At 53.4% G+C, this 17,683-nt stretch overlaps 1 protein-coding gene across 3 annotated transcripts in view; it reads right to left on the reverse strand.

Annotated features, from left to right (window-relative positions):
* LOC103127019 (cAMP and cAMP-inhibited cGMP 3',5'-cyclic phosphodiesterase 10A) overlaps positions 1-17,683 on the reverse strand; it is a 50,625-nt gene that overhangs the window by 15,366 nt on the left and 17,576 nt on the right. For 2 of the 3 annotated variants that reach the window (XM_060184519.1, XM_060184518.1), the window contains exons 7-12: positions 13,943-14,035; positions 12,427-12,613; positions 6,949-7,091; positions 5,103-5,186; positions 2,525-2,675; positions 1,449-1,604 (exon numbers count right to left, since the gene is read on the reverse strand). In XM_060184519.1, coding sequence (XP_060040502.1) covers positions 1,449-1,604; positions 2,525-2,675; positions 5,103-5,186; positions 6,949-7,091; positions 12,427-12,613; positions 13,943-14,035 — 814 coding nt within the window. The remainder of the gene's footprint in view (positions 1-1,448; positions 1,605-2,524; positions 2,676-5,102; positions 5,187-6,948; positions 7,092-12,426; positions 12,614-13,942; positions 14,036-17,683) is intronic. The other variant, XM_060184520.1, reaches the window with a different exon arrangement.

Raw genomic sequence — 17,683 nt, forward strand, 5'->3', positions numbered from 1 at the left:
TGACTGAGTGAGTGAGTGACTGAGTGAGTGACTGAGTGAGTGACTGAGTGAGTGAGTGAGTGAGTGACTGAGTGAGTGAGTGAGTGAGTGACTGAGTGAGTGACTGAGTGATTGAGTGACTGAGTGAGTGAGTGACTGAGTGAGTGAGTGACTGAGGACTGAGAGAGTGACTGAATGAGTGAGTGAGTGAGTGACTGAGTGACTGAGTGAGTGACTAAGTGATTGAGTGACTGAGGGAGTGAGTGAGTGACTGAGTGAGTGAATGACTGAGTGACTGAGTGAGTGAATGAGTGAGTGAGTGAGTGACTGAGTGAGTGAGTGACTGAGTGAGTGACTGACTGAGTGAGTGAGTGAGTGACTGAGTGACTGAGTGAGTGACTGACTGAGTGAGTGAGTGACTGACTGAGTGAGTGAGTGAGTGACTGAGTGATTGAGTGACTGAGTGAGTGAGTGACTGACTGAGTGAATGACTGAGTGACTGAGTGAGTGACTGAGTGAGTGAGTGACTGAGTGAGTTAATGACTGAGTGACTGAGTGACTGAGTGAGTGAGTTAGTGAGTGACTGACTGAGTGAGTGAGTGAGTGACTGAATGAGTGAGTGACTGAGTGAGTGAGTGACTGAGTGAGTGAGTGACTTGAGTGAGTGAGTGACTGAGTGAGTGAATGACTGAGTGACTGAGTGAGTGAGTGACTGAGTGAGCGAGTGACTGAATGATTGAGTGATTGAGTTACTGACTGAGTGAGTGACTGAGTGACTGAGTGAGTGAGTGAGTGAGTGACTGAGTGAGTGAGTGACTGACTGACTGACTAAGTGAGTGACTGAGTGTGAGTGACTGAGTGTGTGACTGAGTGACTGAGTGAGTGAGTGAGTGAGTGACTGAGTGAGTGAGTGAGTGAGTGACTGAGTGAGTGAGTGACTGAGTGAGTCACTGACTGACTGACTGAGTAAGTGAGTGACTGAGTGACTGACTGAGTGAGGAGCCTTTTGTGCCCAGGAATTTTTCAGGGTCATCCCCAGGGCTCCATGCCACTCTATGAATCCATGGCTCCTGGAGGACAGTTTTTTCTATCTTACTGAACAAGACAGAGAGAACCTGAGAGAGGAGGGGAGATGATAGATAGATAGATAGATAGATAGATAGATAGATAGATAGATAGATAGATAGATAGTGAGAGAGAGAGAGACTCCTGCAGACCTGCTTCACTGCTTATGAAGCTTCCCCCCTGCAGGTGGGGACCAGGCGCTCCAACCTGGATCCTTGCGCTTAGTACCGTGTGTGCTCGTGACTCTGTGAACTTAGTACTATGCGTGCTCAGTACTGTATGTGCTTAGTGCCACTTCTTGCTGACAGGGGAGGTGAGCTGTACCCGAAGGCCCCTGCCTGGGAGCAGGAGGGCCGGCAGGCTGCGGGCACCCAGCACAGAGACCCCCCGAGCTGCGAGCTCACCTGCAGGATGGACACGGTCTGGGAGAAGTGGTGCTGCTCCATGGTGGACGTGGAGTACAGGGCGGCCAGCGGGTGGTCGAACTTCTGCAGGTAGCTGTTGCTGAAGCCCCGGTGGTCCAGGTCATGGCAGAGACAGGCGATCAGCAGCCCCTTGCGCTATCAGGGAGGGGAGAGGGGAAACGGGGTCGCACCCAGGGCCCACTCCCCCGCGGCCAGGCTGTCCACACCCAACGCAGATGTGCACGTTCCTCTCCAGCGGCCGCTGCCGCACCATGATCCCCGAGATACACTTCCAGGGACACTCAGGACACTAGGGACAGACAGACACAGGCTGGGGGTGTGGATCCACCTGCCAACACCCATGTCCAGCGGAGAAGCAATGACAGAAGCCACAACTCCCACCTTCTGCTCCCCAGAAAAAATTTGGGTCCCTGCTCCCAGAGGGGGGAGAAATATTAGGGGAAGATGCCCAGAGGGCTCTGAAGCCCAGTTCCATCAGGACCTGGAGAGAGGAGAGGGAAGAGGGAAGAGGGAAGGAAATTCAGAAGCGGCAATAGGTGTAGGTGTGACTTAGAATCAGAGAAGGCAGGACCATAGGGGGAGAAAATGGGCAAATATATAGTTTTAGAAATAATGGTCAGTCCATGTCTATGGAGGGAACGGGGACACAGAACTCTGGTGGTGGGCACGGTTGTACCCCTGTCATCTCATAATCTTGTAAATCAATACTAAATCACTAATAAAATAAAATAAATTGCGACTTCACCATTTAGAAAGACGATAAGTCATTAAGGATGGGGCTCACAGTTTGGAAAGCGTGACACTGGCCAGACTGAGTAAATAAAACAGCCCTGGGGGAGGGGGGCTGATACTTTGTGCAGCTGTGAGTCAGCAAGGCTGTTTACTGCCTCCAGAAAAACAAACAATGAAAATGGTTAACTGACTTTGAAACAAGCCTTGGAAGACTCTCGAGTCAGCAGAGTCAGCAGGGTGCTCCCAGGAACAGCCCCAGAACCTCACACCCACCACCCACATCCGGGTCCCCCACCCACCCCGGGTGAGCCCCGCACACCCACCTCCAGGTCGGTGAAGAGCCCACGGTTGTTCTGCAAGATGGCGTACATGCAGTGGGCCACCGTGACCGCGTGCTTCCAGTTGTGGTAAGGAACTCGCCGGTAGTTCTTCTTCACAGACATGATGAACCGGCAGAGCTTCTCCAGCTCAAAGCTGTGAGGAGACAGACAAATGCAGGAGACGGGAACCACTGCTTCAAAAGCCTCCGTCCTGATGGGCAGAACCCGGCAAGAAGCCGGCCCAAGGCCACATGCACAGGCTGGAGCCACTCCTGCATCTCTTCCCTCCAGTGCTCAGAGGCTGGAGACACCTGATTTCTTTTCTTTTTAAAATATTCTGTTTATGGGGGGCTGGGCAGTAGCGTGGAGGGTTAAGCGCACATAGCACAGGGACCAGCATAAGGATCCCGGTTTGAGCCCCCGGCTCCCCACCTGCAGGGGAGTCACTTCACAAGCGGTGAAGCAGGTCTGCAGGTGTCTGTCTTTCTCTTCCCCTCTCTGTCTTCCCCTCCTCTCTCCATTTCTCTCTGTCCTATCCAACAACAACAACAACAACAGCTATAACAACAACAAGGGCAACAACCAAGGCTAATAAAGGGGGAAAGTGGCCTCCAGGAGCAGTGGATTCATAGTGCAGGCACTGAGCCCCAGCAATAACCTTGGAGGCAAAAAGAAAGAAAGAAAGGAAGGAAGGAAGGAAGGAAGGAAGGAAGGAAGGAAGGAAGGAAGGAAGGAAAGTAGGTAGGTGGGTATTGGTAAGCTTCTAGTTCTGCTGCTGGGAGCCCTTCTGTTACATTGCTTGACGTTGTGTCTATTTACATGGTCATTCTGTTACACTGGTTTGGTCTCACTCCCCCTGCCTCCGGGAGATTCTGGTTTAGTCTTTGCTAGTTCACACTTCTTCCTTCTCCCTGCCCCCCTATCCTCCATACTTCCTGGGTTCCTGACTCTTCCACCAGAGGAGAGAGGAAAGATAGGGAAGGACAAGATTGTGATTAGAGACAGCTTAGATTGCGCTGTGTTCCACGTCAATAAAGAAATACTGCTCTCCACTCAGCCATGAGTCCCTGGTCGTCTGTCTCCTGCCCGCAAAGCTAGCCCGGCATACTGGCGCCCTGAACTTTGACTGACAGGAAGGAAGGAAGGAAGGAAGGGAGGTAGGGAGGGAGGGAGGGAGAGAGGGAAGGAGGGAGGGAGGGAGGGAGGGAGGGAGGGAGGGAGGGAGGGAGGAAGGAAGGAAGGAAGGAAGGAAGGAAGGAAGGAAGGAAGGAAGAAAGGAAGGATGAATGAATGGAAGAAGGAGAAAACATACCAAGATATACCATATTCATGGGTTGGAAGGATTAACATTGTCAAAATGGTCATCCTAGCCAGAGGCATAGACAGATTTGATATCATTCCCCACCAAGTTTGTTTAATAGGGTAAAATGATGGTCATAACAGTCTGTGTGATACCAGAAAATACCTAGAATTGTCAAAGCAGTCTTGAACTATAAGAACAAGAAGAAGGCATTGTGTTTCCAGGCCTCAAGCTATCTTATAGAGCCATTGTAGTCAAAACTGCTTGGCACCAGTACAAAAATAGACTCAAAGACCAGTAGAACCGAATTAGGAGACCAGAATTAAGTCCCCAAACACACAGACATCTAATTATTGACAAGGGAACCAAAAAACATTAAGTGGAGAAACGAGAGTCTTTTCAACAAACGGTATTGGGGAAACTGGGTTGAAACATGCAGGAGAATGTATCTGGACTGAACATTTCACTTTCACACAAGAAAGTCAACTCCAGATGGATCCAAGATTTGGATGTGAAACCAGACACCATTAAGTATGTAGAGAAAAGCATTAGTGGAGCTTTAAAAATACCTTCAGCAACTCAAGTCCAGAAAGGAAAAGCAGAAACAAATCTATGGAACTGCATCAAACTGAAAAGCTGAAAAACTCACAGCAAAAGGAAACGTCACCAAAACAGAGACTGCGGACAGCACGGGAGAAGATCTTTACATGTCGTACATCAGACAGAAGGCCAATAAGCAGTATACGTAAAGAACTCACCATCACCACCACTACAAAAAATAAAAAATGGGCTAAGGACGTGGACCCATATTACGGTTGGCAAAGACGCAAGGTCAAGCCCCTGGTCCCCACCTGCAGGGGGGAAGCCTTCAAGAGTGGTGAAGCAGGGCTGCAGGTGTCTCTCTGTCTCTCTCCCTATCTCCCCACCCCTCTCAATTTCCGTCTCTATCCAATAATAAATAAATTTAAAAAAAATTATATTTAAAAAGAATATTCGTAATAAGTACTAACTTTTACTACTTACTATTATAAAAATCACTACTAATAATTTGCTCCCTAAGACGGTGCTGGATTTGGAATCAGCACACTTCCACTCCCGACACACAGTCTCCACCCAGGCCCCCTGCACTGTTTTGTTCATTCGAGTGCCTATGGGGCACTAATCTGAAGGCGGCTGAACCAAGCACGACCATCTGCCAGGAGAGAGGCAGGGCACAGGGCAGACAGGGCCACCACCCAGCGCAGCGGGGAGAGAGGGAGGGAGAGAGCAGATCACTCGTACCAGGCTGTCCCACAGGACCGGTGAATCATGTAGACAAAGAACCCAGGCCACATGTTCTCGAAAGGACCGATGTCAAAGTGGAACCTGGAATTAAAGACCCAATGCCATCAGAGGAAACACTGTAACAACTCAGGAACACTATTATTTCATTTCCCCCCAGCATCATCTCTGAGCCAGAATGGATTCTTTGGCTCACACAGTGATGAGTGGACTGGTCAGTGGGGGCCATGTGGTCAGTCCAGTTTGGACCCAAGCCCACTTTTCACCCATTAAGCTGAAAAATAAAATGCCATGGAAGCAAGCAAAAAAAAAAAAAATCAGAGAGATTTATAGTGTGGCCACCTGGGTCCATACTCCCAGAGGGATAAAGAACAGGAAAGCGATCAGGGGAGGGGATGGGATATGGAGTTCTGGTGGCGGGAACTCTGTGGAGTTGTGCCCCTCTTATCCTATGGTTTTTGTCAGTGTTTCCTTTTTATAAATAAAAATTATAAAAAGAAAATAAAAAGTTAAAAAAAACAGGCTAGAAAAGAGGGGGAAAGATATCATGGAAGCGTTTCTTATAACATAAGCACTCATGACCAGGCCTGCTGGGGACAGCTCAGCCTCTGCCCGAGGCCCCAGGTCACAGGCGCAGTCATCACCACGTCCCAGAGCCTGTCGCATCCTGGCCTCTTTCTCTCTCCCGTAACAGGGCAAGCGTCTAAGTAAATCTCTGAGAGGGAACAGAACACTTACTAAATCGCCTCACACCCCCATCAGTCAGTCACCGTGGCTATAGGCCTTGCACCAGACTCTTCACCACTTGTCAGCTTCAGCTATGTTTTGTTCAAAGCCCAAACCACCAAAAAGACTTGAATGCAACCAAAACGGGGTTGTGTCTTACTTATAAAACACAAGATCAATTATTTGCATGAGTTCGAAATTACCAAGGGAGAAAATCATAGAAAATATTATGTATGACATATGCCCAGTTTTAATCCCCTCCAGATTGTTTTAAAATCAAAGAAGACATTTTATTTTTTATTTTTCTTTATTTTATTTTTTGTCTCAAGGGTTATTGCTGGAGTGCCTGCACTATGAACCCACTGCTCCTGGAGGCCATTTTTTTTTTCATTTTGTTGCCCTTGTTGTTGACTTTATTGTTGTTGTTGATTGTTGCCATTGATGTTGTTGTTGGACAGGACAGAGAGAAATGGAGAGAAGAGGGGAAGACAGAGAGGGGGAGAGAAAGACAGACACCTGCAGACCTGCTTTACCGCCTGTGAAGCGACTCCCCTGCAGGTGGGGAGCCGGGGGCTCAAACCAGGATCCTTGCACCGGTCCTTGTGCTTTGCGCCACATGAGCTTAACCCGCTGCGCTACCACCTGGGCCCCTATTTGTTTTATTTTTTGCCTCCAGGGTTATCACTGGGGCTCAGTGCTGGCACTACAAATCCACTACTCCTGGAGGCCATTTTTTTTTTCCATTTTATTGGACAGGACAGAGAGAAACTGAGAGAAGAGGAGGGGAGATAGAGAGGGAGAGAGACAGAGAGGCACCTGCAGACCTGCTTCACTGCTTGTGAAGTGTCCCCCCTGCAGGTGGGGAGCAGAGCTCAAACCCAGCTCCTGGTGTGGGTCTCTGCGCTTACAGCTATGTGGGCCCAGCTGGGAAACGTGACATTTCAAAACACTCTTTAGCACCTTAAGATGCTCCTTGGATGAGGGGGAGGACATGGCCGACTGACAGCTACACACACCATCTGGGGCACCTGGGACCCTGACGCCAAGCTGGGCCGGGGCATCAGGGGCCCCTCCCTCCCTCTGTCCCTCTGTCCCTCTGTCCCTCCAGCCGCAGACTCACAGCTCGATCTCCTTGCAGAGGCGCATGGGCAGGCTGAACTGCATGAGGCCCCGCCACTCCTCGGCCGTGCAGATGCTGTGGTATGACAGCTTCTCCATGGTCACTCGGTAGATGCACTCAGAGTGGCGGATCCTGTGGTACATCTGTGGGCAGGAGACAGCAGCCGCCTTCAAGAGAGGTCCCAGGCTTGGAGCTCACAGCTCAGCCCAGAGCTCTCGGAACCCCCGTCCTCCTGGGGGACACCGGCTGGGCTGAGGACACTCACACCACCTGCCCGAGAAGACTGGCCGCCCCGCTCGTACTATGGTGAGGTCTGCTGTGGTACCTTCAGCCCTAGCCGTGGGCTCTTCAAAGTCAACCAAATTCCCAAGTAGCCTGGTTATAAGACTCTCTGGGAGTCGGGCGGGAGCGCAGCGGGTTAAGCGCACATGGCGCAAAGCGCAAGGACCAGAGTAAGGATCCTGGTTCGAGCCCCCGGCTCCCCACCTGCAGGGGAGTCGCTTCACAGGCGGTGAAGCAGGTCTGCAGGTGTCTGTCTTTCTCTCCCCCTCTCTGTCTTCCCCTCCTCTCTAGATTTCTCTCTGTCTTATCTAATAATGATGACATCAATAATAACAACTACTACAACAACAATAAAAAAGAAAACAAGGGCAAAAAAAAGGAAAATAAATAACTATGACTATCTATGCCTTTTTAAACTCGAAGACAGCAGGAACCTTCCTCATTATAAAATCAGAATTTCTCCCAGTCCCATTTCTCCCATTTCTCCTGGGACCTCTGGGGCTTTGCTCGGTTCCCTTCATGCCTCTCTCGCCCCAGATCAAATCCCCAGACCATTTGATCCTGTGTCTGCTGAGCTCAACCAAATTGATGCAGCCAGTGCCACCTCGACAAGTTGTACTTCAGCTGTGTCCAGAGATGCCAGGCCTGTCAACCCTTCAGCTCCAATAGTCAGCCACCAAGTTGCAGCTGCTGCCATGACACCATCCTGACCTCCCTGGGCAGGCGCCCTCACCCATGTGTCCTGGAGCCTCCCCTCCCCAGAGCCCTGCCCCACTAGGGACAGACAGACACAGGCTGGGGGTGTGGATCCACCTGCCAACACCCATGTCCAGTGGAGAAGCAACGACAGAAGCCAGAGCTCCCACCTTCTGCTCCCCATAAAGAAACTGGGTCCAGACTCCCAGAGGGAGAGAGATGTTAAGGGAAGATGCACAGAGGGCTTTAAACCCTCATTCCACCTGGACAAAACGTTTGTCAGCAGAAATCTTGTTTTTATACCATCACTAAAAGGGAAGAAAATCTGAAAAGTCACTGGAGGAAGCCAGGCACTATTTCTGTTATCTGTGAGAGAAGGGGGGGGGGGATGAAGGAACTCAGAAGGACTAGTAGGAGATGTAGGTCTGAACAAGGAAGGGCACTCAGCAACAGTAATGGGTATAGGGGTGAACTAGAAAGGAAGAGAAGGCAGGACAGTAGGAAAAAATGGGCTAAAAAATAAAGATAGACAGATGATAAATAGATAAATGATAGATACATAGATGATAGATGATATAGACAGATGACAGATTATAGATAGATGATAGATGATATAAATAGGTAGATAGATAGATGATTATGATGATAGATAGATAGATAGATAGATAGACAGACAAACAGACAGATAGACAGACAGACAGATGATGGGTAGATAGGTTCTCATAGGCAGTAATCAAGCCAGCCACTATCGGTGACCTTGGAGGATGATGCTGTCTGGCTCCCACCTGCACTACACACTGTGCTGGGCCTTCATATATTACCAGGCAGGTAAATCCAGCAAAATGCAGGGAAATGCTCCCCAAGGAAGGCTTCCCTTGCTCAAAGCCATTGCATAGAATAAAGTCAGAGGAATCAGGCAAGTTTAAGGGATGCATTGGATCCGACCTTCTCGTGGTGCATCCCATGAGTACCCATACAATGGGGAAACTGACGATCCTTCCTAGCCGACTGAATCCATATGGAACCCAGTCACTTTCTAAGCCAGCAACAAGCAGATATCAGGCTCAACCTGATGCTGTTGACTGGCTACGGAAGAAGGGCAAACGCTAGAAGAAGAAGAAGGGAGCCTGGAGGAGGGCCAGGTGGTGGTACACCCGGTTGTGTGCACAGGTCACCCCACCCCCACCTGCAGGGGGGAAGCTTTGTGAGTGGTAGAGCAGGGCCACAGGTGTGTCTCTGTCTCTCTCCTCTCTGTCTCCGCCTCCCCTCTCAATTTCTGGCTGTCTCTATCCAACAAATAAATAAAGACAATGAAAACAACGAAAGTGGAGGGAAACAGGACAGATGGAAGAGGAAGCAGAAGACCCTTACTGAGAGAGGACCTTTCCATTCACACACAAAACACATGGAGTCTGAGTGTCTCAGCTGAAAGGTGGAGATAATTAGTGATTTAATAATGATCCGCAAGACAGTGGAATAACAGGAGTAGAGTTCTGTACAGTCCCCTCCCTCAGAGTTCCCTGTCCCATCCCCTCCATTGGAAGCTTCCCTGTTCTTTTTTTTTTTTTTTTTCCTCCAGGGTTATTGCTGGGCTCGGTGCCTGCACCATGAATCCACCGCTCCTGGAGGCCATTTTTTCCCCTTTTTGTTGCCCTAGTTGTTGCAGCCTCCTTGCGGTTATTATTGCCATTGTTGACGTTGCTTTGTTGTTGGATAGGACAGACAGAAATGGAGAGAGGAGAGGAAGACAGAGAGAGAGGGGAGAGAAAGATAGACACCTGCAGACCTGCTTCACCACCCGTGAAGCGACTCCCCTGCAGGTGGGGAGCCGGGGGCTCGAACCGGGATCCTTACTCCGGTCCCTGCGCTTTGCGCCACGTGCGCTTAACCCACTGCGCCACCGCCCGACTCCCAGAAGCTTCCCTGTTCTTTATCTCTCTGGGAGTGTGGACCTATGATCATTATGGGGAGCAGAAGGTGGGAGTTCTGGCTTCTGTCATGGTTTCTCCACTGGACATGAGTGTTGGCAGGTGGATCCACACCCCCAGCCTGTGTCTGTCTTTCGCTACTGGGGTGCACATACACATACCACCTTGTGCAAGGACTCTGGGTCAAGCACCCAGCTTCCCCCGCAGGAAGGAAGCTTCAAGAATAGTGAAGCAAGTCTGCAGGTCTCTCTCCCTCTCTCTCTCTCCCCCTCCTCTCTCAACTTCTCTGACTCTACTAAATAAAACTTAAAAAGTTAAAAAAAATATTAGTATAACAACAAAAACAGTAAAATACCTATGAATAAACCTAACCAAAGAAGAAAAAGACTTGTGGGAGGCGGGCAGTAGCGCAGTGGGTTAAGCACACGTGGCGCAAAGCGCAAGGACCAGCATAAGGATCCCAGTTCGAGCCCCAGGCTCCCCACCTACAGGGGCGGGGGTCACTTCACAGGCAGTTAAGCAGTTCTGCAGGTGTCTATCTTTCTCTCCACCTCTCTGTCTTCCCTCCTCTCTCCATTTCTCTCTGTCCTATCTAATAACAATGACATCAATAATAATAATAACTATAACAACAATAAAAAAGAGTCATTATGCAAGGAAATAGAAAAATACACAAAGAAATGAAAAGATATTCCATGTTCATGGGTTGAAAGAATTAACATCATCAAAATGAATATACTACCCAGAGCCATATACAAATTTAATGCTATTATCATCAAGAATCTAACCACATTTTTAGGAGAATAGAACAAATGCTACAAATGTTTATCTGGAACCAGAAAAGACCTCGAATTGCCAAAACAGTCTTGAGAAGAAGGAACAGAACCAGAGGCATCACATTCCCAGATCTCAAATTGTATTATAGGGCCATTGTCATCAAAACTGCTTGGTACTGGAAGATGAATAGACACACTGACCAGTGGAATCAAATTGAGAGCCCAGAAGTAAGCCCACCTATGGACATCTAATCTTTGACAAAGGAGCCCAGACTATTAAATGGGGAAAGCAGAGTTTCTTCAACAATGGTGTTGGAAACAATGGGTTAAAACATGCAGAAGAATGAAACTGAATCTCTATATTTCACCAAATACAAAAGTAAATTCCAAGTGGATCAAGGACTTGGATGTTAGACCACAAACTATCAGATACTTAGAGGAAAATATTGGCAGAACTCTTTTCCACGTAAATTTTAAAGACATCTTCAATGAAACAAATCTAATTACAAAGAGGACTAAGGCAAACATAAACCTATGGGACTACATCAAATTAGGAAGCTTCTGCACAGCAAATGAAACCACTACCCAAACCAAGAGACTCCTCACAGAATGGGAGAAGATCTTTACATGCCATACATTAGACAAGAGTTTAATAACCAACATATATAAAGAGCTTGTCAAACTCAACAACAAGACAACAAATAACCCCATCCAAAAATGGGGAGGACATGGACAGAATATTCACCACAGAAGAGATCCAAAAGGCTGAGAAACACATGAAAAAATGCTCCAAGTCTCTGATTGTCAGAGAAATGCAAATAAAGACAACAACGAGATATCACTTCACTCCTGTGAGAATGTCATACATCAGAAAAGGTAACAGCAGCAAATGCTGGAGAGGGTGTGAGGTCAAAGGAGCCTCCTGCACTGCTGGTGGGAATGTCAATGGGTCCAACCTCTGTGGAGAACAGTCTGGAGACTCTCAGAAGGCTAGAAATGGACCTACCCTATGACCCTGCAATTCCCTTCCTGGGGATATATCCTAAGGAACCCAACACATCCATCCAAAAAGATCTGTGTACACATATATTCTTGGCAGCACAATTTGTAACAGCCAAAACCTAGAAGCAACCCAGGTGTCCAACAACAGATGAGTGGCTGAGCAAGTTGTGGTCTAGATACACAATGGAATACTACTCAGCTATAAAAAATGGTGACCTCACCGTATACAGCCTATCTTGAAACATAAGGATGAATATGGGATGATCTCACTCTCAGACAGAAGTTGAAAAACAAGATCAGAAGAGAAAACACAAGTAGAACCTGAACTGGAATTGCCGTATCGCACCAAAGTAAAAGACTCCGGGATGGGGTGGGGGGGTGGGGAGAATACAGGTCCAAGAAGGAGGACAGAGGACCTAGTGGGGGTTGTATTGTTATAGGGGAAACTGGTAAATATTATGCACGTACAAACTATTGTATTTACTGTCCAATGTAAAACATTAATCCCCCAATAAAGAATTATTTTAAAAGGTATATAAATAAATATATACATAAATAAATGAACCTGGATCCAGCAGGTGGTACACCTGGTTGAGTGCACATGTTACCATGCAAAAGGACCCAGGCTCAAGCCCCAGCTCCCCATGTACAGGGGGAAAACTTCCGGAGCAGTGGAGCAGGGATGCAGGTGTCTCTCTGCGTCTCTATCACCCGCTCCCCTCTGGGTGTCTCTCTGCCTCTGCCCCAAGCAAGCCCCCACCTGAACCCTAGGAGCAGGAAGACAGAGCACGTACGTTGGCACAGTGTAAGGCGAGGGCACAGAAGACGGCGAACATCTTGAAGTTGTTCTCGTCTGTCTTGGAGAAGGCACTGCCGCTGATCTTGTTGACCATCTGCACCACCCCGATCACGCTGCCTCGGCTGACAATGGGCATGCAGAGGATGTTCCTGGTGGTGTAGCCCGTGTACAGGTCCACCTCCCTGCGGGCACAGGGCGGCGCATGAAGGGGCAGCCCTGCTCTCCCTGGGACCCCCGACAGCCCCTGACACCCTCTGCCCTGGGGTGCCCGGCGACCAGGGCCTGGCCTCGCTCTCAGCAGATGCTCCATCTGCAGGAGCTTGTTTCATCTTTCAGGTTTTTGTTGGGGGACTGCTGCTTCACAGTCAATACAGTCACTGGTCCCTGTGTAACATTTCTTGGTTTTCTGCAAAACACTCCCCCCAACCCTTGCAGCCCAAGGCCTCCTCCACCATCAGCACCAGGAGCTGAAAGCCTCCCCCAGCCCAGAGTCCTTTACTTTGGTGCAAGATACCGAACCCAGCCCACGTCCTGCTTGGGTTTCCCCTTCTGTTCTTACTTCTCCACTTCTGTCCATGAGTGAGAGCATCCCAGACTCACCCTTCTCTCTCTGGCTGACCTCACTTCACAGGATGCCTTCCAGCCCCTCGCCTCATTATAAAGGGATTTTTAACTGGATGGGTCAGTGCAGTCCCTTGGAGGGGAGATGGAGCACCGTGCTTGCTGGCAGGTATGCTCCTAGGAGCTGGTCCCCAGCCACCCCGCGGGGCCTCCCACACTCTTCTCTTCTGCAAAAGCCGAGAGGCCCAGGCCCTGCTCTCCTGAAGGACCACCGCCCGGACCCCTGAGCTGAGGATGGATGGCAGACTCTGTGGGCCACACAGCCGCAGACACCACCACTGGAGCCCAGATACCACATGGGGCTGGATGCTGGTGCACCCAGGAGAGTGAGCATGTTACAGTGCATGAGGACCTGGGTCCAAGCCCCAAGTCCCCACCTGCAGAGAAGGTTCAGGAGCGGTGGAACGGGGCTGCAGGTATCTCCTGTCTCTCTCTCTGTCTCACCTACCCTCTCAATGTCTGTCTCTATCCAGTAATAAATAATATCTTTAAAACCAAATACATGGTTGCCTGGCTCATTTAGAGGAGATGTTTTGAAACACAACCCTAGGCAGGGAGCAGCCACCATTCACCACACGCTGTCCTTTCCTCCGGCTTCTAGCACTTTGTTTAATGGCTCATTCTTTCTCCCTCTTGGTGACACCCTGTGTCTTCTGGACATTGCTTTTTGTTCTGAGCGAGCTCTGGGCAGGCCTAGCTGGCTTTACAAGGTCCTGGCCTCTGAGATCTGGGTGTCACCAAGGGTGACACACACCAGGACACTGAGAGTCTGAGCCTCAGTGGGGAGCACCAGGGGGGGAGGACAGGAGGAGAGGGGCTCGGCGGTGGGCAGGTAGCCCCACAGAGGCTCAGCCAGGGGGGAGGGGAAGAGAGCAGAGGGGAGCCCTGACCGGTTAAAGCGGGGGTCGGCGTAGGCATCTGGGATGTTCAGGACCTCGCCCGTCCTTGCCACCTGCCCGGCGATCCCCTTGTCAATGGAGAATCTGTTCAGAGAGACGAGAGATGAGAGACAAAGAGGAGAATGAGGACGCAGAGCGTGAGGCAGGAAAGGGTGAACTCTTCAGGCTGGGTCAGAAGAGAGATGCTGGGAAGAGAGGGCACCACAGGGAAAAGGGGAAAGACATGTAAATGCACATGGTTGCAGAAACCATAGTCAGCCCGGGTCTGGGGCCCTGGGAGAACCACTGCGGCTTCCAGCGGAGGGAACGGGACACCGAGCTCTGGCGGTGGGAGCGGGTGAGTGAGACCCATTATCGCACAGCTCTGCCAATCAATACTGAATCACTACTGAAATAAAAAAGATGAAAAGAAATCAAACTTCAAAGAAAAGGAGAGGAGGAGGAGGGCGAGAAGGAAGAGAAGAAGGAGAAGAGGAGGAGGATGAGAAGGAAGAGGAGGGGGAAGAGAAGGAAGAGGAGGGGGAAGAGAAGGAGGAAGAGGAGGAGGAAAGAGGGAAGAGGAGGATGAAGAGGAGGAGAAGGAAGATGAGGAGGAGGAAGAAGAGGAGGAAGAAGGTGGTTCCTGCTGGAGCCTCCCCTCCCCTGAGCCCTGAGCCCCTGAGCCCTGAGCCCCTGAGCCCCTGAACCCCTGAGCCCGGAGTCCTGAGCCCCTGAGCCCCTGAGTTCTGAGCCCCTGAGCCCTGAGCCCCTGAGCCCCTGAGTCCTGAGCCCCTGAACCCCTGAGCCCCTGAGCCCCTGAGCCCTGAGCTCTGAGCCCCTGAGCCCTGAGCCCCTGAGCCCCTGAGCCCTGAGCCCCTGAGTCCTGAGTCCTGAGCCCCTGAGCCCTGAGCCCTGAGCCCCTGAGACCCTGAGCCCTGAGTCCCTGAGCCCCTGAGCCCCTGAGTCCTGAGCCCCTGAGCCCCTGAGCCCCTGAGTCCTGAGTCCTGAGCCCCTGAGCCCCTGAGTCCTGAGTCCTGAGCCCCTGAGCCCCTGAGTCCTGAGCCCTGAACCCTGAGCCCTGAGCCCCTGAGCCCTGAGCCCTGAGCCCCTGAGCCCTGAGCCCCTGAGCCCCTGAGCCCGGAGTCCTGAGCCCCTGAGCCCCTGAGCTCTGAGCCCGTGAGCCCTGAGCCCCTGAGCCCCTGAGCCCTGAGCCCCTGAGTCCTGAGTCCTGAGCCCCTGAGCCCTGAGCCCTGAGCCCTGAGCCCCTGAGCCCCTGAGCCCTGAGTCCCTGAGCCCCTGAGTCCTGAGCCCCTGAGCCCCTGAGCCCCTGAGCCCTGAGCCCCTGAGTCCCTGAGCCCCTGAGCCCGGAGTCCTGAGCCCCTGAGTCCTGAGCCCCTGAGCCCCTGAGCCCTGAGCCCTGAGCCCCTGAGCCCCTGAGCCCTGAGCCCCTGAGCCCCTGAGCCCGGAGTCCTGAGCCCCTGAGTCCTGAGCCCCTGAGCCCCTGAGCCCCTGAGCCCCTGAGCCCTGAGCCCTGAGCCCCTGAGCCCCTGAGCCCCTGAGTCCGGAGCCCTGAGCCCTGAGCCCTGAGCCCCTGAGCCCCTGAGCCCCTGAGTCCTGAGCCCCTGAGCCCCTGAGCCCCTGAGCCCTGAGCCCCTGAGTCCTGAGTCCTGAGCCCCTGAGCCCTGAGGCCTGAGCCCCTGAGTCCTGAGTCCTGAGCCCCTGAGCCCCTGAGTCCTGAGCCCCTGAGCCATGAGCCCCTGAGCCCCTGAGCCCTGAGCCCCTGAGTCCTGAGTCCTGAGCCCCTGAGCCCCTGAGCCCTGAAACCTGAGCCCCTGAGACCGGAGCCCCTGAGCCCCTGAGTCCTGAGCCCTGAGCCCTGAGCCCTGAGCCCCTGAGCCCTGAGCCCCTGAGCCCTGAGCCCTGAGCCCCTGAGTCCTGAGTCCTGAGTCCTGAGTCCTGAGCCCCTGAGCCCCTGAGCCCTGAGCCCTGAGCCCCTGAGCCCTGAGCCCCTGAGCCCCTGAGCCCCTGAGCCCCTGAGTCCTGAGCCCTGAGCCCAGAGCCCCTGAGCCCTGAGCCCCTGAGCCCCTGAGCCCCTGAGCCCTGAGCCCTGAGCCCCTGAGCCCTGAGCCCCTGAGCCCCTGAGCCCCTGAGCCCCTGAGTCCTGAGCCCTGAGCCCTGAGCCCCTGAGCCCTGAGCCCCTGAGTCCTGAGCCCAGAGCCCTGAGCCCCTGAGCCCTGAGCCCCTGAGCCCATGAGTCCTGAGCCCCTGAGCCCCTAAGTCCTGAGCCCCTGAGCCCTGAGCCCTGAGTCCTGAGCCCTGAGCCCCTGAGTCCTGAGCCCCTGAGCCCCTGAGTCCTGAGCCCTGAGCCCCTGAGCCCCTGAGCCCTGAGCCCTGAGCCCCTGAGCCCCTGAGCCCCTGAGCCCCTGAGTCCTGAGCCCTGAGCCCTGAGCCCTGAGCCCTGAGCCCCTGAGCCCTGAGCCCCTGAGCCCCTGAGCCCTGAGCCCCTGAGTCCTGAGTCCTGAGCCCCTGAGCCCCTGAGTCCTGAGCCCCTGAGCCCTGAGCCCCTGAGCCCCTGAGCCCTGAGCCCCTGAGTCCTGAGCCCCTGAGCCCCTGAGCCCTGAGCCCTGAGCCCCTGAGCCCTGAGCCCCTGAGCCCCTGAGCCCCTGAGTCCTGAGCCCTGAGCCCTGAGCCCTGAGCCCTGAGCCCCTGAGTCCTGAGCCCCTGAGCCCCTAAGTCCTGAGCCCCTGAGCCCTGAACCCTGAGTCCTGAGCCCCTGAGCCCTGAGCCCCTGAGTCCTGAGCCCTGAGCCCCTGAGCCCTGAGCCCTGATCCCGAGTCCTGAGTCCTGAGCCCCTGAGCCCTGAGCCCTGAGCCCTGAGCCCCTGAGTCCTGAGCCCCTGAGCCCCTGAGCCCCTGAGTCCTGAGTCCTGAGCCCCTGAGCCCCTGAGTCCTGAGTCCTGAGCCCCTGAGCCCCTGAGTCCTGAGCCCTGAACCCTGAGCCCTGAGCCCCTGAGCCCTGAGCCCTGAGCCCTGAGCCCCTGAGCCCTGAGCCCCTGAGCCCCTGAGCCCCTGAGCCCGGAGTCCTGAGCCCCTGAGCCCCTGAGCTCTGAGCCCGTGAGCCCTGAGCCCCTGAGCCCCTGAGCCCTGAGCCCCTGAGTCCTGAGTCCTGAGCCCCTGAGCCCTGAGCCCTGAGCCCTGAGCCCCTGAGCCCCTGAGCCCTGAGCCCTGAGCCCCTGAGTCCTGAGCCCCTGAGCCCCTGAGCCCCTGAGCCCTGAGCCCCTGAGTCCTGAGTCCTGAGCCCCTGAGCCCCTGAGCCCTGAGCCCTGAGCCCTGAGCCCCTGAGCCCCTGAGCCCTGAGCCCCTGAGCCCCTGAGCCCCGGAGTCCTGAGCCCCTGAGTCCTGAGCCCCTGAGCCCCTGAGCCCCTGAGCCCCTGAGCCCTGAGCCCTGAGCCCCTGAGCCCCTGAGCCCCTGAGTCCTGAGCCCCTGAGCCCCTGAGCCCCTGAGCCCTGAGCCCCTGAGCCCCTGAGTCCTGAGCCCCTGAGCCCCTGAGGCCTGAGCCCCTGAGCCCTGAGGCCTGAGCCCCTGAGTCCTGAGTCCTGAGCCCCTGAGCCCCTGAGTCCTGAGCCCCTGAGCCCTGAGCCCCTGAGCCCTGAGCCCCTGAGTCCTGAGTCCTGAGCCCCTGAGCCCCTGAGCCCTGAAACCTGAGCCCCTGAGACCGGAGCCCCTGAGCCCCTGAGTCCTGAGCCCTGAGCC

The sequence above is a fragment of the Erinaceus europaeus genome, unplaced genomic scaffold, assembly GCF_950295315.1.
Source record: "Erinaceus europaeus unplaced genomic scaffold, mEriEur2.1 scaffold_511, whole genome shotgun sequence".
NCBI lineage: Eukaryota > Metazoa > Chordata > Mammalia > Eulipotyphla > Erinaceidae > Erinaceus > Erinaceus europaeus.